At 38.2% G+C, this 23,708-nt stretch overlaps 1 protein-coding gene across 23 annotated transcripts in view; it reads left to right on the forward strand.

The window, feature by feature from the left end:
* LOC143647353 (uncharacterized) overlaps window positions 1-23,708 on the forward strand; it is a 33,123-nt gene that overhangs the window by 426 nt on the left and 8,989 nt on the right. For 2 of the 23 annotated variants that reach the window (XR_013158006.1, XR_013157995.1), the window contains exons 2-9: window positions 517-631; window positions 1,398-1,477; window positions 2,301-2,395; window positions 8,149-8,265; window positions 17,539-17,596; window positions 17,855-18,079; window positions 19,887-20,143; window positions 21,903-21,971. Coding sequence is in view for 1 of the 23 variants with exons in the window: in XM_077117246.1 (XP_076973361.1) it covers window positions 2,314-2,395; window positions 4,225-4,336; window positions 8,149-8,265; window positions 17,539-17,596; window positions 17,855-17,914 (429 nt within the window). In the remaining 22 variants the exon portion in view is untranslated. Of the gene's footprint in view, window positions 1-64; window positions 198-516; window positions 632-1,397; window positions 1,478-2,300; window positions 2,396-4,224; window positions 4,337-4,673; window positions 4,849-8,148; window positions 8,266-11,255; window positions 11,316-17,538; window positions 17,597-17,854; window positions 18,080-19,886; window positions 20,144-21,902; window positions 21,972-23,708 lie in introns of those variants that run through there. The other 21 variants (XR_013158014.1, XR_013157996.1, XR_013158015.1 and 18 more) reach the window with 19 other exon arrangements.

Consider the following 23,708-nt stretch of genomic DNA (forward strand, 5'->3'; position numbering starts at 1 on the left):
CTCAGTCGGCCGGAGCCCGAGTTCGGCGCCTCCTGCCGGGCACCGCCGGGTGGGGATGGGACGCGGGGCGGGGGTGAAACGCCGGGCCGGCTCGGCCTCGGGCCTCGACGTACGATTCCAAAACGTTCAGGGCCTTTGCCGGTGCCCCCGAGTTCGGTTGGGAAGCAGCTCCCTGTCTCCCCTGCTGAACCTACACAGTAGGTCGGGTGCCCCGGTTGGGTGAGATCCTTGGCGGCTGGAAACTCAGAACCGAGAGCGATGGGGAGAAGGGAGGGGATCGCCCAGAGGCGTGAGGATTACACAGTGACCCTTGAAGGATTTTGGCAAGTTCCTGTTGGTTCACATTCCGCCCTCTGCTTTTGGTTGGGCAACAGTTAAATTCATAAATGGGACAGAGAAGTAGCTGGGACGTCGTGGATCCACTGAAATTGTTACTAAGGGAAAGAGCAGCCATGCTGTGTGAGAAGGGTTGTTTGTTTGTTTCTTAATTTAAGAATGTAACTCATTTTTCAAAAGAATGATCGATACTCGCCCAAAGTAAACTTGAACTGCCTGGGCATAGAGTTCCCACAGAGTTACCTGCTCTTTCAGTACACACATTAAGCGATGCAAAAGTCAACAAGCAAAAAGGGTGAGTTAATATTGTCTTCTAATCTACAGGAACTGAAAAATTAGCTCTGGTTTGGTTGGTGACCAAATCTTATGATTGCTTGCACTAAACTACTCTGTTTGACTACCTCTGGCAAATGTTGCAAGACCTCTTCATAGTTGTGTGCCAATTCAAGCAGGTTTTTATTCTTGAAAGGCTATAGGATGTTCTGTTTGAAGAACAAGCTGTGACATGTATAACTAGTTTAGGTATAACAACAGTAACTACTATTTACCAGGAAACAGGGTTTGGCAGATAATCTAATGATCTAAAATACTGTTCAGTTGGGCACATGTTAATGTTTGTGCCTTGTATTATCAGCAGTTGTTTTCTTAACTCTTGTTCGAAAACTTGGATGATGATTTCAAAGTCTGTGCTGCCTAGACCTAGCCTATACCTGTAATAGCCAGAAAAAGCCCTCAGTCTCAGTTATTGGATTGTGTGTAGTGAAAACTTTACATGCTAGAGATAACTTTGTGTGGTTTTGAAAACCTAGTCCAAGTAGTGATTCCGGGAGGGGGTAACATTTTACTATTTTAACATATTCTCTCCCGAAGCCTGTGTGTGTGTGTATGTGTTTCAATCATGGATCGAGTTTTCCCTGTTTCTGCCTGCCTGGATAAAAGCATAGGAATCTTGGAGTAGAAGATTCTTACGGGGTGCACAAAGAGGAAACCTCTGTATTTCTGTGGCTGTAGTGTAGACAAGGCCTCCACCGTCTAATTTTACTGTTCTACTTTCATATTAGAGCAGGCTGAAAGCCCAGGAGTGATATGGGGGTTACCACAGCAAAGCTTCTTACTGCAGCCTGTATTGTCTTAACAAAAGGTGGGTTAAGATTGGTTCAAATGCTTCAGACTACTTTCTTTAGTAAGGAGTCTTAGCTTGTAAATTGAGATTTGCAGGGTCTTGTCTCAGCACTAATCTGTGTAGTCTGATAAATTACCCTTGAGCCTGTTTCCTTTTCTGTATGTGGGAAGTGCACTTTGTGATTTCTAGTGCTCTTCCAGTTATAAAATTCTAAAAATTGGACCAGATTTGGCCATCTTTTTGATTATGTCACATAAGCAGCAGCTGAGTAAGGTATTTAGTAAGAACATGGCTGGTTTTCTTAAGGTCTTATTATTTTTTATTTGAAAAGATTGAGGTAAATACTGTGAATAACCAAGCTTTTATTCTCTCTCAAATGTCTTTCAGAATACCAGTTTAGAATAACAAGGAAATAAGGTCTGCTTGAACTATGGCCTTTTATTTATTTTTAAAATACAAAATCTTAGCATACTTGTAATTTTAACAAAGTAAACCTTGCTTTACATTATTCATCAAGTCGGGTCTTTCTGTGCACAAGAATGATTCCTGCGTAACATATCACACTACTAGCCTGGTCAGCACTTGTACATTCTATTGCAGTTATATTTTGTAAATGGAGCCTTAAAAAGTTTCAAGTTTTTTTCCCTTAAGGTAATCCCTTTTAGTCTTATGTCATTTGTTTTAAAAGGCTTTTTCCTTTAGATGGGACATAGTTACATTTCACTCTAAGCTATGGGAAAGCTGAAATGAATGAAGCTTAAGTAAGATTCTAAGATAGTCTTGACTAAAGACTTTTAGATCTCTCTCACCTGCTTGACGTTTTGTCCTTATTTCCCTGCAGTGTCTCTTCACATATGTGCCTGATTTTGAGGGAATTGGTTTCTTCCCTAAGTTTTATTTTGTGGATTTTCTTCCTTCCTTTGAAACACAATACAGGTACATTTCTTTTTTTATTAATTAAATTTTTTATTGGGAAAAATACCATATACAAAAAAACATCAATTTCAAAGCACACCACAACAGTTAGTTATATGCAAGAAATTTCAGAGTTTGGTATGGGTTACAGTTCCACAATTACAAGTACATTTCTTAATAGGCATATCTGCATGATTAATAATAATAATTAGGTTTTAGTGATATTTGCAAGATCATAGTGAAAAATAACTTTTTTAAAGCTGTTTACTGTATATTATGCCTGTGCACCACATTTACCATGTACTCTGCATCTGTTATTGCTAATCCTGACTAAACCCTGCAGGATAGTATTGTTAAACTCATTTCACAAATAAGGAACCAGAGACTTAAAAGGTAGTGCAGAGACTCAGCATGTGTGAACAAAATCACTGCTCCTTTTTAATCGACAAAAAAATGTTTATTTCATAAAATGAAAGTGTATTCTTTGGTTCTGTAATTGTTAATTAGCTCATAATCACAAATTCCCACCCCAAAGTTCAAAACTGCCTATTGCACAGGTGGTGGCAACACTATATAAGGAGTTTTCTCCATCCTTACTAATTGATTTGCTTCTTCATCCACGTGTGTGCCCTATAAACCTCTTTCTTCTCTGTTGGACCCTTTCAGTACAATTAGACTAACCCGTCAGTGATTAGCACCATCTCCCATCCTTCCACCAGCCTCATCTTCTGAATAGGCTGCACTGTGCCACTTTTGCTTTTACCCTTTTTGCCTAGAAATTATCATCCCCTCACCAAATTATTGTTTTCTAAAAAACTCATTTAGGCCTAGCCACTAACATCAAGAATTTATTTTTCAATTATTATTTTTAACTCAATAGTAAATGTTATTTGGCAGAAACACATCCTAAATTGAATATTAGCTAATATTATAAAATACTTGTTTAAATTAGAAGGCTTGCTTCTTAAACTTGTAGGATACAACAAAGGAAGTAATAAAAAGCATTCAAAAGATAGAATTAGTCTTCAAAATAAGAACAAGAAGATTCAGTAGGGAATATTGCAAGGTTATACCCATCAGAAGGAACACATAACTTATTAAACATTCATTAGCCAAAATTTGCCTGAAACACTCATATCTCTGCAGGGTTACTGCTTTCCTATAGGTTTCAAATCAAGTGCCATCTCTTCATAAAAGATCTCTCCACCTCTATCACTTTTATTTTTTTCACAGTATTTACCTCAGTCTGTTAATTTTGTTTATTGGTTTCTTGTCTATTTCTCCCACTACAATGAAAGGTGTACGAGTTACCCCAATACCTAGAACATTGTTTTGAATGATCTATTTTAAGATAAAACATTGCTACTTACAAATAAAACTGGTTGAATAAGCAGAGTAAAGGAATCATGAAATAATCTATTCGTGAAACTTATATTAAAATACCAAACCATTAGAGTATATTTTGAAAGTGATAAGGGATGCCCCAGTAAGATGTCTGAAGTTTAAGAAATAAGATATTTGGGTAAAAGTTAAAATAATTTCAGTTATCTTGTTAATAGAAGAAGATTAGTTATTTAGTGATTCCAAGTATGTATTTACAAGGAAAGTAGTGATTCATCATCTCTGTTGATAAGGTAAAAGGAAATATTCCTAGACTATAGATGCTGAGATTTAAGATAAGTACAAGCTAGACTAAAGATCTGAGTAGAGATCTTTAAAAATAGGATAAAAATGGCTTAGAGACAGGCTTATTTGGAAGTGTATATACGGAGTAGATGCCCTCTTTAGAAATTTTCCATTTCTCTGTCTTGAGCTCTGGATTTAATAGAGTGGTTCCAATCCTTTTCCAGCACCTTCTTGCCAGCCCCTGCTTATTTGGTTGGATGGGCATGAGGAGATGGTGTCTTTGGATTTGAGGGCACAGGAAGCTGAAGTGCCACTAAAGTTACATAGACAGTACAGGTAGTTATATATTGCTGCTTTGGGTAGTTTGTAGTTTTGTTCACACAATGCCAAGATTGGTGTCTGCTTTCTTAAGAAGGAAATTGTCCACATTTACAGTTCTTAAAGTCTAGAATACACTGTACATGCATATGAAGCAACCTAATTCCCGTACGTAGAGAACACCCTCTTCAAGGAATAAAATGCCCAGTAAACCCCTCTGAATCTTTGTATTGCAGTACTTTAAAGTTGCAAGATGCTAGGCATTTCTGTTAAATCTAGAGTCTCTAAAATTAGGCCTATCCCTAAATATATAATTATATTAGCCATGCCAAGTCATTTTTTATTTCTGTACTAGGTTCTCCTAGCCGTTAAATAAGAATTGCTGTTCCGCTGGGGAAACTAACCCATGTATAAGAAGCCTCCAGTGTAGAAACTATTTATATTACAAAAGCAGCCCCTAGCAGCATCACATTCATCAAGTGGCATTTTAATTTGACACCTTCAGCCTTCTCCTGAGCGAGCTCCTCAAAGTAACTATATAAATTTTTCTTAACCACATTTACTATGGTATTGTCAAGGACATTATCCTCTGTCATACAGTGCCCTTTATATATAAAGTCCCATATGAGGTGTTTTAGAATGTGATTCTAAGAAAAGTTTTGGAAACCAGTGTTCGATAGTGAGAATTTTGCCTCTCTACTTGGTTTGATTGTCAGGAAGCATTTGAAATTTGTTTAACATCCATCCTAACCTGCATACTTACAGCTCATTTAAAATATATTTTTCCTAAGACAGGTACCCTGTTTCTATCATTGTTGTATATGTTCAAGTAGTAAGATATGTCAAGTCCTTTGTGAAATAAGGTGAAATATAAATTAAATATTCCAAAGGTTACCTTGTAGGTCAAGTGTTTGAAACTCAGAACTTTTAATCCTAGACTCTTGATATGTAACAAGAACTTATTGGCTAGTAAAATTCTTCCACTTAGCCTATTTTTTTAATGTTTATTTTTAAATCTTGTATTGCAAAGCCATACCTGATTAAGGACTAGGGAACAAAGGAAGTCATTGTTTGGACTCAAAATTTAATTCCAAAAGCTAGTTTGTGCCCTCAGTAGTCCTCCAAGTATAATGTGCATATTTGGACTCTAGTCTAAAAAGTGGACAGAAATTTATGGTGCCAGACTATAAATGTAGTTCCCTAAACCGTTATATCCTGACCCCAAATTCATAAATTGCTGTTGCTGAGATCTCAGATTGTTTTCAAGCTTTAGGACAGGAAGTGAAACAGTCTGAAATTTAAGAACTCAGTTCTGATTCTTATATGTCTTACTGAAGATTAATAAATAATGATGCTGAATATTATGAGTTTCTAGAGACTTTTAATTTGAAGTTTTCCTGAATTTTTAGATTGACCTTGATCAACTAATTCATCTATTATCTGTGATAAGCAGATGGTAATAATAATATTTCTACTTCAGTTGGAAAGGTGGACCAGTATTCTCTGGAGATCTTTTCATCTCCAGGTTTTAATATTCTATTGTAGGCTTATATTGCAGCTATAGGGTTATATTATTAATGAATATAGGTGTATAGGAGCTTGGTTTAATCTGTAGTTCTAGATTCATATTTAATCTTATTATATAAAACAGGGAAATCATTTGACATTTCTGTATCTGGGGTTCCCATATCCACAAAATAGAATTAGTAAGACCTGGGTTTTTGCAACACTAATTGATTAATATAGCTCCATTTTATAAAATTATGTTCTCTAGAATTTATTAATTATTGGCAACTTACACATATTCCTATGAATTAATGTTATAAATAGTTGGTTAAATTCCTAATCTAGCCAAAAACACCTATTTGACACACAGTGTAAGTGGGAAGAGTGCCTCTATGTAAAAATGGTAGAAAATTATTTGCAATACTAGTACTAAAATAGTAAAAATGCAGTGAATATTTGATTGGCTTATGCCACAATAAGATTTTATAAAGAGTAATGAAAAAGGAATTTGTTTGGTTCCACTTTTTTCAAATCTTTATATCCTAGATTGTATGAATGTGTTGCCAGCACTTTCTGACCATGGTGACACATCTTTACCATAGATCAGTTCCAGCTGTTTTCAAGTCTGTTCAACTCTTTTATACACTAGAAAATTAAAGCTACTTATTAGGCTATAAATTATGCATGTCCACATACAATGCATATGGAATATTTTCATATATATTAATATGTGGTGCACCCAATCCCGCCTTATTGTCTGTAGGATTAAATACAGATTCTTTAGAGCTTGGGCTCCAACCTGCCATATAAATCTTTGATGTGATAGAAAACCATTTGAGACATCTGCTCTAAGAGATGCTGTCTAGTGCAGTGGCTGAGAGTATAAACTCTGGAGCCAAACAAGCTGCATTTGAATCCCAGCTCAGCATGCTGAGTTGATAAGGTGGCTATGAGAATACACCTCACAGAACCCCAACTACTGGGAGTTTAATTGAACAACAGCACCAGCTGCGGTGCACTGAAGTCTGTTGTATTTGGGCCAAGACCTTGCTCTTCTCACAGTGACTGTGCATGGCAGAGATAATAAGACAGGATCAAGAATTCCCCCATTACCTTGCCAACCCTTCTTTAGGCTACATAGCAGTCTAGGGTCCTTTCACTCGACTTTCCTTCCCATTCTCTCTCACTTAGGGTCAGACATGCATCATTGTATGACAGCCCACCCAGTCTTGTCCACCTTTTTCCCCATTTTTGCCACAAGCATTACCCCAATAAAAAGCTTGCAAATTTAATCCCATCTCAGCATCTCCTTCTGAAAGGATCAAGTGGTAATATTGGGATATAGGACAGACTCAGGGCCCAGCAGACCAAAAAGATGCCATCCTTCTTGGTAGCAGGGGCACGCATAGTCCCTGGTACAGCACTGCAACTTAATTGCTAAAGATTTCACCAGTGGACCTGGAAAAATGCACCAGTGAAGGGCAATACTGTGGCAGGTAGGAAACTTTTGGCATTGAGAAAATGTAGAGGAAGTAATACCTTTAAAGACAGCAGAGTTGGCTGGTTACTGAAGCCCTGAAGAAGGAAAATGAGAAACAGCTATTAACAAGAAGTTAATAGCTAAGTGTGAGAACCAGAGAGCTTTTGTGAAAGAGCCTTGGTAGCACTTTATCAGTGTGATGGTAGGGAAACCTAGGAACCTGACATGGTATAAGGATTTCTGAATGGATGCTGCTGCAACTCCCATTGGGTCCTCTAGACTTGCTGAGGTAGCCCTTCCCCAGTAAGAACAAGTGTGTAAGTGCTGGAAGATGTTCTGGAAGCTTCTTGCCCACAAGGCAATAGTTTTTCCCTCTCCCAGGAACTGTGCCCCACTTCTTTCCCTGGCTGCCAAGCCAATAACTAGGGTTAAATCTAAGCATAACATGGCTAGGGCATGCTGAGCTTGAGCAGGAAGGAAAGAAGTTGCAAGATGTAACTGGCATGTACTGGCAGGAAACAGGAAAGTATTTCTGGGATTGGATTTTAAGGGTGCTTGATTAAGGAGGCAAGAATGTAAGACTGCATGAACAAGAATTCATTGACCTGGAGGTACTTTCTCAGATTTTGGGGATTTCACACCCAGCAAAGACTCCAGTGCTGGGGGCAAACTTCTTAATCGCTCTTAGAAATTGAGGGGAGGAAAGCAGCCAATCCTCAGCAAAGTGAAAGATACCTAAGTATTGCCAACAAAGAAAGGAATAGAGACTCAGCAAATTGGGCATGCTGGAATGGATATGTTATGTAAGGCCAGAAGTCCCACCAGAGGATTCTATTCCACTCAGGTACCCAGAGGACACACCATTCACCAAGGCCACCAAGAAGTCACTAGTGAGAGGGACACCAGCATCACTAAGAAGTTTGATGGTGTCTGGGTTCTGCTCTGCTGGCCAGAGAGGAAGGTAAGATAAGCAGCCTCAGAGCTGGCATGTTAACATCTATGGGAATAATGGGCCCCTGAAGTTATAGGGCCCAGGTGGTGTGCGTAACTCCACAATCCAAGAGGCCACAATTACCATAATGACCAGCAGGTCATTCTTGTTGCCAAAGGGGCCTGAGCAACTGTGAAGATGGTTAATAGAACATGGTCTCCCTAGGGGCAAAAGAGGTGGGCAGTCAACAAGAGTGCTGGTTAACATCTATTACCACAAAAAGCAACAGTGAAGTTGGAGGTGGCAGACAGTCACCATGATAACAAGTCATGATCCCTTGCTCAGTTCTCAGACCCGAGCAATTTTCAGATCCAGAACCCTTTTACTGAATATGTTGCTGGGTCCCTAAGAGGAAGAACCCTACAACGCCAAGGCATGTATACACCATGACAATTTCCCCAAAGGACTGGCTGTCAATTTGAGTGCACACTGGAGAAAGGGAAATAATCAGGCAATTTATGGACTATTGGCCACAGGGTGTGAGTTGCTGATACCTCGAAATCCAAAGCAATATTATACACCTTTCTCCACCTTGCTATTAGACCTGGGTCTACCAAGATAAAGGTTGGCTGAGTGACCCACTGGGTCCACAGACTCACCCAGTAGTCATCTTCCCAGTCCCCAAGTGCATAAGTAGTATTTGTATATGTAGCAGTTGGAGTAACTGCCACACTGTGTCCTTGGTCTGTAAGTAAGAGCTCTCACGGAGGTGCAAAAGAAAACTTCTGAAACTGCTCCCCTCCCCTGCCAAGATAGTAAATCAGAAGCAATATTGTATCCTTGGGGAATGATGAAGATTAGTGCTATCATATATCTAATGTAAGTACGGATGTAGGGGTAGTGGTCCCAATCCTATGTCTTTTATTTGCCATTCTGGCCCCTGCAGAAACTGGATGCTGACTTAAGTAATAACCCCTATCACAGCTGCTGTGTTGGACTCATTGCTAGAGCAGTTTAATAAGGCCTCAGATGCATGATAAGCAGTCATTGATTGGATGAATGCATTTTTTCCATTCCGGTTGGAAAAGACCAGAAACAGTTTGCAATCAGATTAATAGACAACAACATGCATTTTGACCGAGTCTTGCCTCAGGGCTATGCTAACTCTCCCATGCTGTCATAATTAGTCTGAAGATATCTGGATTGCACTGATACCCTTTAAAACACCACACTGATCCATTTTATTGGCAACATAATGCTGATTGGACAGGACAAGCAAGAAATGGCTAGTATGCTGAAGGCCTTAGTAAGATACACACACTCCAGAGGGTGGGACATAAACCCTATGACGATTCAGGAGGGAACCACATCAGTAAAGTTTTTGGGAGTCCAGTGGTTGGGGCAGCACCCAGATATCCCCTCCAAAATGAAAGACAAATTGCTGCATTTTGCATCCCCTAACACAAAAAATGAAGTATGGCACTTGGTAGGCCTCTTTTGGTTGTGGAGGCAACATTTTCTACAACTAAGAATATTGGTCTGGCTTGTATACCAGGTGGCATGGAAGGCTACCAACTTTGAATGAGGCTCAAAGCAGAAAAAGTCTGCAGCAATTCATCTTGCACTTTCTCTGTTCCCGCCCTAGAATCATCCATTTTTCCACAGTGCCCTGCTTTTTTTTTTCCAGAAACATAAAACAGGGCTAGGTTTGCTTGTTGATAGTAACATGTCATTGCTTCTAGTCCCACTCAGCAGACAGATGTATATATATAAATATCTGTATTTCTGTATCTATCTATAAAAAGCTATGAATTTATACTGATACCTTCAATTCCAGTCTAACTACATTCTAGTCTTCTTATTTTCCATATTGTAACCTCCTTCACCAACAAAGAGAAAGCCAGCTGCCATTATCTGGCTTTATATATATGTGTGTGTGTGTGTATGTGTATATATATCTATTTATATATATATATATGTACTTCAATGTTTTGTTGTGGAATATAACATATATAAAGAAAAGGAGAAGCAATAATTTTCAAAGTACACTTCAACAAGTAGTTACAGAACAGATTTCAGAGTTTGTTACAGGTTACCATTCTACTATTTCAGAATTTTTTTCTTCTAGCTGCTCCAACATACTGGAGGCTTGAAGAAATATCAGTGTAGTGATTTAGCAGTCATACTCATTTGTTAGATCCTATTTTCTCTGTTATAACTGCTCCTCCTTTGATCCTTCTCCCAGGCTCTAGAGAACTTTAGGCATTGCTTGTTCTAACTTTTTCATGTTGAAAAGCAGTATCGACACTGAAGGATAGGGAGATGTCATTAGTTGTCATTAGCCTTGGAGAAGCTGGTCCCTCTGGGTTTCAGGACTTATCTGGCCTAGGAACCCTCTGAAAGTTATAGGTTCCAGGAAAACAAACTTAGTGCCTGAAACTTTTATAGACTCAGTTCAAGTCCTAGGTGTTCTTAAAAGTAACAGGAATAATGTTGGTTGGGGTTTAGCAAACCATGGCAATTAGCACTGTGAACTGAAGTGTGCATAAGAGTAGCCTCCAGAATAGCCTCTTGACTCTATTTGATATCTCTTAGCCATTAATGCTTTTTTTTTTTTATTGCACTTCTTTTCCCCTTTTGGTCAGGAAAGCATTGTGGATCCCACAGAGCCAGGACCAGACTTATCCTCCAGAGTCATGTCCCATGTTATCAGGGAGACTTTCACCCCTGAAATGTCATATCCTACATGGGGGGAGGGTTATGATTTTCTTCGCAGAGTTGGACTTAAAGAGAGAGAGAGAGAAAGAGGCCATATCGGAACAGCAAAAGAGGTTTCCTAGAAACAACTTTTGGGCCTTCTTATAGGTAGTCTTAGCTTCTCCACTACAGAAATAAATTTCTTAAGGGCAAGCCCCTAAATCAAGAGTTTGGCCTATTTTCTTGAGAGTCCCCAATAATTGAGAGGGTACCCAGGGTTTCCCAGATGGGAAAGTTTAATAGTAACATTTTTTTTTCTTCAGACACTCAAGGGACTCTACAAATACTTTTTATTGGCCCACCATAGCCTGATATGTATCCAGGTATTACATTAAACTATACAATTTACAAGTCTTCATTCCCGTTTTGGACTCCAAAAGTTTGGGTTGTTTAAATGAGCTATCCTGACAGGTTGATTTAGATTGTGTTATAGAAAATTTTGGTTCTGGATACAGTAACCATCTCTGACTTTGGTCTCATATAGTAGGTTGTGCTCTAGAGTACATACACTATCACCTTTTACCCTGTATTCTGATTTACCTTAATCCCAGCCAGACTGGTTTCATTTTTATTTCTAATTGAGGCCTGATCTCTTTTACGGTTACTTTAACTGTTATATTTAGTAGCTATACTCACTTTCAGGGCTGAAGCAGTCCATTTCTGGGTCTTAGGTTCTACAGAGATACTCAAAGTTGCAGAGAAATACTAGCAGATAAACGTATAGCTCAGTGGTTCAGAAGCTAGAGATACCATTAAAACTTCAGAGTAAGTGTGGCACTTGTAAGGGCTTACAATCTAGGCTTCAATTTTTTTATAAGTATTTTCTGAAAGAGACCTTAGCATATTTATTCTTCTGTTTCTGGCTTATTTTGCACAATACTTTGTACCCAAGATTTATTCAGTTTGTTGCATGCCTCTCGACATCCTTCCCTTTTTGTAGCCACACTGTATTCCAGCACAATATTCCATCGTATAAATGTATCACAGTTCACCATTCTGCTTCTCAATCATTGTACCCTTTGGCTCCCTCCATCTATTGGGCATCATGGATAATGGCCAAAATAAACAAATCATGAATAAACAAACCAGTATCCTGACTTGGTTGTATGATCAGGAGCACTCTCAATTTAGACAATTTTCATTGGTCCATAAAGACAACACAGCTTCACCAAGTAACAAATTAAAACTACCTTTTATCAATTGTGCCTTGATTTTCTCAAAGAACCAGCTTTTTTTGTTTGTTTTTTTTGTTTGTTTTTTTTGTTTTTGTTTTTAAAGTAATTTATTTTGAAATAATATCAAGTAATATAAAAAATTACAAGAGTAGGTACAAAGATTTCCTGATACCATTACTAAGTTTCTCCAGCTGTTAAAATTTAACTGTATTTGATCATGAACAAACATTTCATAAAAATACTCCATTGTATTTATTGACAAAACAAAGGCATATTCCTAAAACAGTTCAATTCAGAAATCAACTCAAAGAACCAGCTTTTAATTTTGATTCTTTCTGTTGTTTTTTGTTATTGTTATTCTCTAGATCATTTATTTCTGCTTTATTATTTATCTTCTTTTTACTTGCTTTGGGTTAGTTCTTTCTCTAATTTCTCCAGGTAAGCAGTTAAGGCCTCAAGATTTGCTCCTTCTTATTTTTTAATAGAGGCATTTAGGGCAATAAATTTCCCTCTCAGCACTGCCTTTGCCACATCCCATAAATTGAAACATGTTTTATTCTCATTATCATTCATATCTAGATAGTTACTGATTTCTCTAGCAATTTCTTCTTTGACTCACTAGTTACTTAAGAGTGTGTTATTTAATCTCCATATATTTGTGAAAGATCTGGTTCTTTTATTCATTTCCTGGTTTATTTTATTGTGATCAGAGAAAGTGCTCTGGATGATTTCAATCTTATTAAATCTATAAAGACTTCTTTTGTGTCCCGGTCTGTAATTTATCATGAAGAATGTTCCATGTGCAGTAGAGAATGTATATCCTGGTGTTTGGGGTATAAAGATCTATATATGTCTATTAGATCTAATTCATTTATAACATTGTTTAAGTTTTCTATTTCCTTGCTGATTGTCTGTCTGATGGTTCTATCTATAGAGGAGAGTGGTGTGTTTAAGTCTCCCGCTATTATTGTTGGAACGTCTTAACTCCCTTCAGTTTGTCAATGTCTGTCTCATATACTTTGTAGCTCCTTGACTGGGAACATAAACATTTATAATTATTTCCTTTTGGTGAACTGTCTCTTTTATTAATGTGTAGTGTTCTTCTTTGTCTTTTATGATGTCTTTACATTAATGTCTATTTTGTCTTATATTAGTGTGTTAGTTAGATTTTACTTGGCCAGGTGAGCATACCTAATCTTGTTGCTGCGGACATAAGCCAACAGTACGTGAACCTCATCTGTTGCCAATTACATCTGCAGTCAGCTAGGAGGCGTGTCTGCTGCAGTGAGTGACGTTTGACTTAATTGGCTGGTGCTTAAATGGGAGATCGCAACATAGCACAGCTAAGCAGCTCAGCATTCCTCATCTCAGCACTTGCAGCTCAGCCCAGGCCTTTGGAGATGCAGAAAGAAGTCACCCCGGGGAAAGTTGTTGGAACCCAGGGGCCTGGAGAGAAGACCAGCAGAGACCATCTTGTGCCTTCCATGTAAGAAAGAACCTCAGTGGAAAGTTAGCTGCCTTTCCTCTGAAGAACCAACAAAATAAATCCCCTTTTATTAAAAGCCAGTCCGTCTCTGGTGTGTTGCATTCCAGCAGCTAGCAAACTAGAACAATTAGTATAGCTACTCCTGCTTTCTTTTGGTTACAGCTTACATAGAACATCTTTTTTCATCCTTTCACTTTCAATTTATTTGCATCCTTGGGTTTAAAATGCATTTCTTATAAACAGCATGTAAATGGATTATTTTTAATCCATTCTGCCAATCTGTGTCTTTTAATTGGTGAGTTAAGTCTGTTAACGTATTATGTAAAAGCAGTTCTTATATCTGCTATCTTATCTTTTAGTTTTTAATGTCAGATCTAAGTATTCTTTTCCCTTTCTCTCTTTTTGTCCTTTAAATTATCCTCACTGGTATTCTTCAATTCAGCGCCCTCCTCCAGACCTCCCTCTCCTGTCCTTGTTTTCAGCTGGCAGGAATCCCTTTAGTATTTCTTATAGGACAAGTCTCTTGTTGACTTGTTTTCTCAGTCTTTATTTTTGAAGATTTTAATCTCTCCTTCACTTGTGAAAGACAACGTTGCTCAATAAAGAATTCTTGGCTGGAAGCCTTTCTCATTCAAGATCTCATGTATATCATATCACTGCCTTTTTGCCTCCATGGTACCTGTTGCATAGTCCAAAGTCAGTCTTAGGTGGTTTCCTTTGTGTGTAGTAGATTGTTTTTCTCATGCTGCTTTCAGAACTTTCTGCTTCTCTTCATCAGTTGGTAGTCTGATTAGTGTGTGTTTTGGAGTAGGCCTATTTGGATTAATTCTACTTGGGGTTTGTTAGGCCTTTTTGATTTGTATATTTATGATCTTATAAGGGTTGGGAAGTTTTCTCCAGTTTTATCTTGAACTAACTTTCCTAGCTCTTTTATCTCCTCTTCGCTTTCTGGGACACCAGTGATTCTTATATTTGTGCGCCTTTTGTTATCCATCATTGCACTAAGATCTTGTTCCATTTTTTCCATCTTTCTTGCCATTTGTTCTTTTGTGCTCTCTAGTTCAATTGTTGTATCTTCTAGCTCACTTATTCTTTCTTCTGCATCTTTGACTTTGCCATCGTGTGTGTCTTGTATATTTCTTATTTACTCTACTGTATCTTTCATCTCTGTGAAATCTGCTATTTTTCGACTTAATCTTTCAAACTCTTCTTTGTGCTCTTCTAGTATCTTCCTGATATCTTTTATTTCTTTACAAATATCCTTGAGAAGTTGTTTCATATTCTGTGTTCCCTGCAGTGTTTGGTTTGGTCATTTAGTGGGACATTTCTGCCTGGATCCTCAAATGCTTTGTGGTTTTCTGTTGTGTTTGGGGCGTTTTATTATCTTAATTAGGTTATTTCACAAATTGATTTCCTTCACTCATCTAGCATTTTGTATCTACTTGGTTTTGTGTTGAAGGTTCCCTTTTGGTCTTGTTTGTCAGTTATTCCCAACCCAACCCAACCAACATGTAGGGTGTGCAGTTCTACTTGAGGGTCAGTGAAGAGCTAGGTAGAGGTTCACATGTAGTTCAGTGGCAGATGTCCACCCACCACATACGAGACCTAGGCTCAACTCCTGGCCCATGCACTGCCCCCCACCCCCCCGCAAGAAAAGGATAAAATAAAAAATATTTTTTAAAAACACCTCAGCAGTAGTAGGCCTCAAAGTCAGAAGGAGACACCCTGAGATGTATTGGGCATGCACTCAGATTTTTTATTTTAAAAGAAAATTTTAAAATAAATAATAAATAATAAGTAATAAGAAATAGAAACATATAAATAAAAATATAGAAAAAATATTTAAAAAATAAAACTAGGCATGTAGGGAGTTGGCCAGACTGTACTTACCATTTCTTCCCAGCAGGCGGTGCTCACGAGGCACCTCCTCCCTTCAGACCCACTCCTGGACTGCAGCGGGCTGGCTGGGAAGATGGCATGCATGGCAAAGGGGGCTGTTCCTGACAATGGGACGACTGGCCCCAGCATGAGGGACAATTGAGCCAATCGCAGCACCCAACAGAGCAGCTGATTGCGGCGCCCAGTGCCTGGTGGATCTGCCGTTCACTGTACCCAATGAGACAGCTATTCACAGTGCCCAACGGGGCGACTGATCCCAGTCCCAGGGGGTATGACTTCTCATGGTGGACTGCTAGGCCTGCCTTGGACTCCCCACACATGCTGCCAGCTGCAAAGCACACAGGGAGGTTTCCCCAGGCAGCAGCTGAGGCATGCTGATGTGGAGATATAATCTACTTCCTCAGACCCACACTTGCCCACGCACCACCCCCTGCCCTCATTGGGGCCCACAGCTGAGCAGACCCACTGTGCCCTCCCCATCCTCATTTCCTGCCTCCCTCCTCCCTATAAAATCCTGAAGAAACCTCTTCAGTCACTCACCCTTCCAGGGCTGCAGTCCTCATCTTTTGTTTCCATCCAGCCCACCCTGCTCCACTGTTTTCCAATATATTTTACTCATTATTTCATGCCTAGAATACACAGAAGGTAGTTTGAGAATCACTACCTCATACCACTGTGCAAACTTCCAAACTAGATTTTAAGTGATCTGTTTTCAGTCTGTCCTCATTTTGGCAGTCAAGTACCATCTTTAAAGTGAGGTTGATAAATGCAAACTTATGCCTCAAACAGCTTTTCTAGGCCGTGGAAACTGAATGGCTCAGGAAATTGTTAAGGGCTATAGAGAACTCCAACAATCTTTAGGTCATAGCTTTAATCCTCGTGTCTGTTGTAACTAAAAATTGTTGGCATGAATTGTTTATGTCGGGTAATAGTAGCTGATCATGGCTTTATCTTCCAAGTCTTAGTGATCATAATCATGTTACTATTATAATCATGCCATCTCAGCTGAAGCAAAGATGAGATTTTCCCCCAATGTGCTGTTTAATCTTTTTAAAACCAGTATACAATAGATCATTCATAAGTCAGTTCTACTCATGCATAAAGTACTTTAAAGCACAATTTTTCAGTTACATCTTTTATAACCTTTTGTTATGATCATATCCCTTTAAAAATTGCATCAAATTTTACAAGCTACCAGTGTTTTTGAAAAAATATTTAGGAAACGATTCATTGAATAAAAGGTGCTATGTAAGGCAGCACCCTTAACCTGGATGGCTAGCTAGCATCTTCTCTTTGCACCAACAATGAGTGATTTTTAGGAGAGGGTTTTTGTAGTTGAAACATAAATTCGTAGTTTAGGGTTTTGTGTTAATGGGCATTGAGCATCAGGTTTCAAAATTACAAGGCATTTGTGCCTTCATAGGGCTTTCTTTTCTCTTAGTACTTTGTATAGTTTTGTTTAATATTATTAAGCAATTTCAAGTTTCCATCTAAGCCTTAAATGGCATGTAGCCCACAAATGAATGAGTTCTTTTATATTTAGGATCTTTGGGAATGGCTTAAGTTATAGTTCTTATGGTCATTATTTTGTTGTCAAATATAGTGGCTTTTCTCTCTAAAATGAAAGGAAATTAAATTGATTACTCTTATCAGCTTAACATCAGTACAGTTAACTTGCATATTTTACTTGAATTTTACTTTTAGGTTTACTGCTACCTGCACTTCACTAAAAGCAAATTTCATTTGAGTCATTAACATGTCTGGCTTGCTATCTGCAAACCTGTATGAGTATGGAAATACGAGGAGAAAGAAAAAGAAGCACTTTGGATCTTTGCAAAGCACATTGACCCAATTTGTAAGGCCTTGTGAAGGCTGACCTGTTTTGATATTATCTTGTCTAAATGGTCCTTAATTAATGCATTTCTCTTTAGATAAACAAAAATATAAATTTATTTTTAGTAAGTGCACTTGTCTGTTTACTTTTAGTTTGAAGCAGATGTGCATATGCCTAATGTTAAGACAGTCAAGTTGGGATTTCTTCAAGGTAGGTTAATTTTTAAGCCCACCATCATTAAATGTCTGTGGCAGATAGCATCTAAAATGGTTCCCAGTGAGCCCCACTTCCTGGTATTCATGTCCTTGTTTAATCCCCTCCCTAGTTTGGGCTGGACCAGATGACTTGCTTCTGGTGAATAGAATATGGAAAAAGTGATAGAATGTCATTTCTGAGATTAAGCTATAGAAAGAGGCTGCCTCCCATCTTGCTCCCCCTTTCTTTTCTCTCACTTGCTCCCTTTAATAGAAGATTTGCCATGCTGTGAGCTGCCCTCTGGAGAGAAGGGGAACTGAGCAAGGACTCTGACCACTGGTCAGTGAGGAATGAAATTCTGCCAACAGCCACAGGAGAGAGCTTGGAAGCAGGTCCTCCTCCAGTCAAGCCTTGGGGGTGCTTGCAGCCCTGGGGAGACCCTGAGCCAGAGAACCCACTCAAGCTACACCCAGATGCCTGACCAACAGATACTGTGAGGTAGTAAATGTTAGTTGTTTTAAGGTGTTAAATGTGGAGGTAATTTGTTACTCAGCAATAGATCATTAATATGGTCCCTGAGAAATCAGAAAAGACCTCAAACTTTATGTTTTCTTTCTAACATTTCCAGATACATGATTTAGCGCAGTGATTTTCTACCCTGGATGTACATTAGAATCACCTGGGGAGATGTGAGGACTACCAGTACCTGGGTGCCACCCTTAGAAATTCTGTTTTAATTGGTCTGGGGTGGGGTCCAGTCCTCAGTATTTTTTTAAAGCTCGCCAGGTAATACCAGTGGATAGATAGAGAATTACTGATTTAGCACAAATCAATTATTATATACTTCTGAGTGCTAGATATAGGAGCTATAACAGTGAATAGCAGTGAATGGGATGTGGAGCTCACCCTTCGTCATAGATTAGGAGAGGTGGAAAATGTTAAAAAAAAAGAACAAGTACAACAATGTACAAAGCTGTGTAATAGACGTATAGACAATGTACTATAAGAAGCCAGAACAGAAAACACCTAACTCAGCCTGTTAATCTCAGAAAAATGTTAGGCCAAATCCTAAACTGGTGTAAAAGCTAGTCAACAAGAAGGCGAGGGAATAAACATTCCAGGCAAGGGACTAACAAGAGCAAAGGCACAAAATTGATAAGAGAATAAGCAGGGGAATAAGCTCATATTTGGAAAAAACTCCATGAGAGTAGCAGGTAGTGTTGACAGACACAAAATTAGAGGTGCAGAGCCCAGGTAGGATGCTCTTGCAACAGTTTAGGCATGAAAGATGCCAACTCTGGCAGTGGCAGAAGGGATGAAAAGGAGAGGGCTGAATTAGTTTGCTATTTGTGAGCTATGATGAACAGGACTTGCGTCTCAGGACTGAGATGCAAAGGGAGGGGCCAATGCTGACTCCCAGGTTCTGGCTTGGAGGCTATGTGGGTGGCAAACTAATTTTGTCAGCAGACATGGGAGATGCAGCAGCAGAAGACAGGGGAATGAACAGTTCAGTTTCAGACCTAGTGAATTTGAAGCCTAAAAATAAACACCTGGTTGCAATTGGCACTTGAAATAAGTACCAAACTGCCATGTCATTTGCTAAAAATGTACATCTTTCCAGACGATTTTGTGTATTTGGAAATAAAGGGAACAATGGTGTCTTTTTTGTTTGCATGTGCTTTTGTGATTGTAATCAGCTGTCAAGAAGTCTGGGAAGATCTTGAAAATTAGTTGTATTGACTTTGAGAAAGCATTCCATCTCACTAGCCCAAAGAAACCTTTAAAATTGAGCCACGTAGGCTGCTTTACACTATTTATTTTTGCCCCTTGGCTTCCGCTCACACACAATACTCCTAGGCATGTGTGCCCCACTTAGACAAGGAATGCTGTGCTTTGCCCAGCTAGTCGTAGAATTTTAAGCTGACATCAGATTACATTGTGTCATGAGACGGGCAGGTTTGGGATGGTGAGATCCACATATCCTCATTATGATCTGGTCATTGTTTTAATTTCAAAGGAGCAATGCATTCAGCTCAGTACTGTAGTCTATTTAAAGCACGTTAACCCTGTGCATCAGGGCAGAGGTACACAGTCTTACGTGGTCATGTCTGTGTGCCAGTTGCAGTCCTACTCATCTGTTGCGTGTGGTGGTTTTCTTTTTTATTTTCTTTTTAAGAAGGACAGATTGCTGCTATTTCCATTAATAAATATTGATAAACTGACCCTTTTAAACTTTTTTTTTTTTTCAACATGGGCAGGCACCGGGAACTTTTGAACTTTTAAAACTATTTTCTTTCTTCTCTAGTGTGGTCATCCTGTATACATCCAAGGGAAGGGGAGAAGCCACAAAGGAATACAATTGAATCTTATTGTTAAAGGAGGGATTGTGCTTTGTCATCATCGAGCCTCCCTCAAGGCTGGTGTAAAAATGCTGATGTCTGCATAATTTGTATCTCATAAGTAAATCAAACCTGTAATTCAACTTGGCTGCCTCTAAGTCATTTTGATCCCTGCCAACAAGAACATTAATGAACTTACTATCGCCACAGGTTTATTCATGTGGTAAGTACCCAATTCCTTCTTCCTCGTTCCAGCAGCTGCCCTGCTCCATCTGATAAAGTGGAAAGCTGGAATAAGGGCACAAATACTGATTGTTACTTAAAGCTAGGTTATTGTAGGCAGTGCTTTTCTCTAATACTGTCTGGTTTTAGGATGGCAAACAAAGTTTCTAGGGCTTGGATTTGAAAACAAAAAGATTCCACATAGTAATTCTTTTCGTGAAGAAGCATTTTATGAAGTTCGGTTTAGTCATGCCTTTATTCTTCCTATTTTTACCCTCCTTTTGACAATGATAAATAATCCAATTAAGTTATACTTTTGATTTTGGATATCGGTTTACCTCCATGGATTTACAGTTGTAAATTGTTCTGTAAATACAGAACAAGTAGGTCTTCCCTGGCTTTCCAAAATGGCATGAGACTTAGGACAATATAGGAAGTAGGCTAAAATTTGTCAAAAATGTAAAAGAATATAAACCAGTTGTTCCCAAACCTCTCTACACCTTTAAAATTCCAAAGCCCAGGCCATACCCCCACATCAATTAAATTATGATTTCTGGGGATGTGATACAGGCACCAGGAATGTGCTTTCACTCCCCAGGTGATTCCAGTGTGCAGATAAATTTGGAAACCACTGATAAAGACAACTCTGTTATTTCTGATTACAAGAGAGCACAGATGTGGCTTTTCTCCTAGACTGCCCAGCCCTGTCCTTGGCAGGAGGTTCTCTACTGTCCAGCTTTTCCATCACTCTGTCCATCTCAGTAGCAGAAGACTCTGGGGACTAGCTTAAGCAGGGCCATTGAATGTTAAGAAATTCCATCACTGAAAGACAACAACTAACTAATCAAGGAACCCAGATAGATATGAAAAAGGTGATTGCAAAGTTTAGAAAATTATTTGCTGTACTTTTCCTAATAGTGAAACTTTTGCATCTAAGATTTCTCTATTCCATTTTCAGGCTGAATGTTTCTTATGCAGTTAGTTTAACAAACTCTGTCTACCAGGGTGACATTTTTTTCATGCTTTTGGTGATTATTTTAGAAATCTTTCTTTGAGTTAGTCAAGTACGTCTCTAAAATACTCAGTGGAGGTATGCAGTAAATGAAGGCTGCCCATTTGCCTTATTTAAAGAAACAGTTTAATAGAAAGATTTTAATGTATTTTAAAATTTTATAGATTTTTAGAATAATTAAAATTTTATTTTCTGTCTGTACACAGCACATTATTTACTTATTTATACAATCACGGCTTGTTCACAAACAGAGGCTTGATTTTAAATACAACAATTGTTTACTCATAGGTGGTGAATTTACATAGTTGACACCTTTTATTAGAGCTTAGAATTCTAGCATTTGTATGAATAACCTATACACAGACATGAAATTTTAAAGATGATTGTGTAACCCGATAAAATATTGATTTTGCTCTATGCCTATTTGTATTTTTTTTTCTTTTGCATGGGCAGGCACTGGAATTGAACCCGGGTCTCCAGCATGGCAGGCGAGAACTCTGCCTGCTGAGCCACTGTGGCCCACCCCGCCTATATGTATTTTGAGAGAGAAAAATTAAAAGAAATAAAATTGCAGTTGAAGCTACTGGATGGCTAGGTGTGATCTTGAGTAATAAATGAGCAAGGAAGCTTCTTGCTTTAAATATTTAATTAGTTTTAAGCCATACTTGATTTAGAAAATGTTTATACTTAATTTCTGATCTGTTGTTCAACTGAAACCTTCTGTGCACAAATTCTGCATTACTTCTAGATCCTGTTCTCGCTCTGGTTACTTCATACGCTTTGGCCACTGGTGACCACTGAGGAGTGGGAAAAGAAGGTACTATAGCTGTGAGCTTCTAGTTTCTTTTAATCTTTGTCAGGAAAATCCTTCAAGGAAAAAGTTTGGCCAGAAAATGCATGGAATTTTTTACTCAGATTTTATCCTGTAAGTGTTTTTTTCTTTTGGGAGGGAGGTATAGAAATAAATCAGAATCCTTTTTTTTCTTTTTTTTTTTTAAAGCCTGAGATGTTGCATTACTAAAATCACTTATTTTCCTTTGGAGTTATTGGATAAATCATTATAGTAACAAGTGGGTTTCTTAGAACAGCTGCTGTGGGGCATTGAAAAAACACTGGATATGGAACCAGAAGGCCTGGGTTTGAATTCAAGTTACTCACAAATGTAAAGCGGTATTATTTTTTGTTTTTGATGGTAGTTCTTTTTTATAATTGCAGTTTATTTTTTATTTTTCTATTAGAGAAATCATGGGTTTATAGAACAATCATGTAAAATACAGGATTCCCATATACTACCCCAATACCAGCATTTTGTACTGGTGTGGAATATTTGTTACAATTGATGATAACACTTTTTTATGATCGTATTATATATAATTTTTTTTTGTATGCTTTGTGGTGGGGGTCACATTTCATTCTTTTTCCATGTGACTTACCATTATTGCAGTACCATTTGCTGATTTTTTGGGGAGGAATTGAACCAAGTCTCCTGCATAGCAGGTGAGAATTCTATCCCCAAACCACTCTTGCACCCCTGATTGTACTATATTTTTAACAGTAGACAGCATTTATTGAGATATTCTATGTTCCAGGCACTGTGTGAAACAGTTTTCATGGATTATCTCATTTAAAACACCCAATACACAGGCCTGTGAAATATGTCCTTTTATTATTGTCATTACTGTTAATACTATTGTATTATTTTTAAGTTAGAGAAGTTGTAGATTTATAGAAAAATCAGGTGAAAAGTTCAGAGATCCCATATACCCTCCAAATGTTGGCACTTTACATTAGTGAAATGCCATTATTATGAATGATAAAAGATTATTAACTAGTGCTATTAACTGTCACCCATAGTTTACATTAGGTGTTTATTTTCCCATATACCACCCTATTATTAACACCTTGTATTGCATTTCTTATAATTCACTTTGTATATTTGTTATATTTACTGAAAGAACATTCCTATATTTTTAATATCAACTATAGTCTATTGTTTACAGTAGTTACTGTGTTATACAGTCTTAGGTTTTATCCTTTAGCTGTTACTCTAATAACATGCAACCTAAACTTCCCCTTTTAACCACATTTACATATATAATTCAGTGCTGTTAATTACACTCACAATAATGTGCTGCCATCACTACCATCCATTTCCAGACTTTTACAGTAAACCTAAATAGGACTTCTGTACCAATTAAGCATTAATTCCTCATTCTCTACCCCCGTCTATCCTCAGGTAACCTTTAATCCAGATTCTAACTCTATGACTTTGCTTATTATAATTAGTTCATATCAGTGAGATCATAAAATATATGTCCTATTTTGTCTGGCTTATTTCATGCAGCATAATGTCCTCAAGGTTCATCCATATAGTCGGATGCATCAGGATGGCTTTTGACGGCTGAATAATATTGCATTGTATGTGTATACCACATACTGTTTATCCATTCATCCGTTGATGGACCCTTGGGTTGTTTCCATCTTTGGGCAATTGTGAATAATGTTGCTGTGAATATCAGTGTGTAAATGTTTGCATCCCTGCTTTCAGTTTTTC

The sequence above is a fragment of the Tamandua tetradactyla genome, chromosome 9, assembly GCF_023851605.1.
Source record: "Tamandua tetradactyla isolate mTamTet1 chromosome 9, mTamTet1.pri, whole genome shotgun sequence".
NCBI lineage: Eukaryota > Metazoa > Chordata > Mammalia > Pilosa > Myrmecophagidae > Tamandua > Tamandua tetradactyla.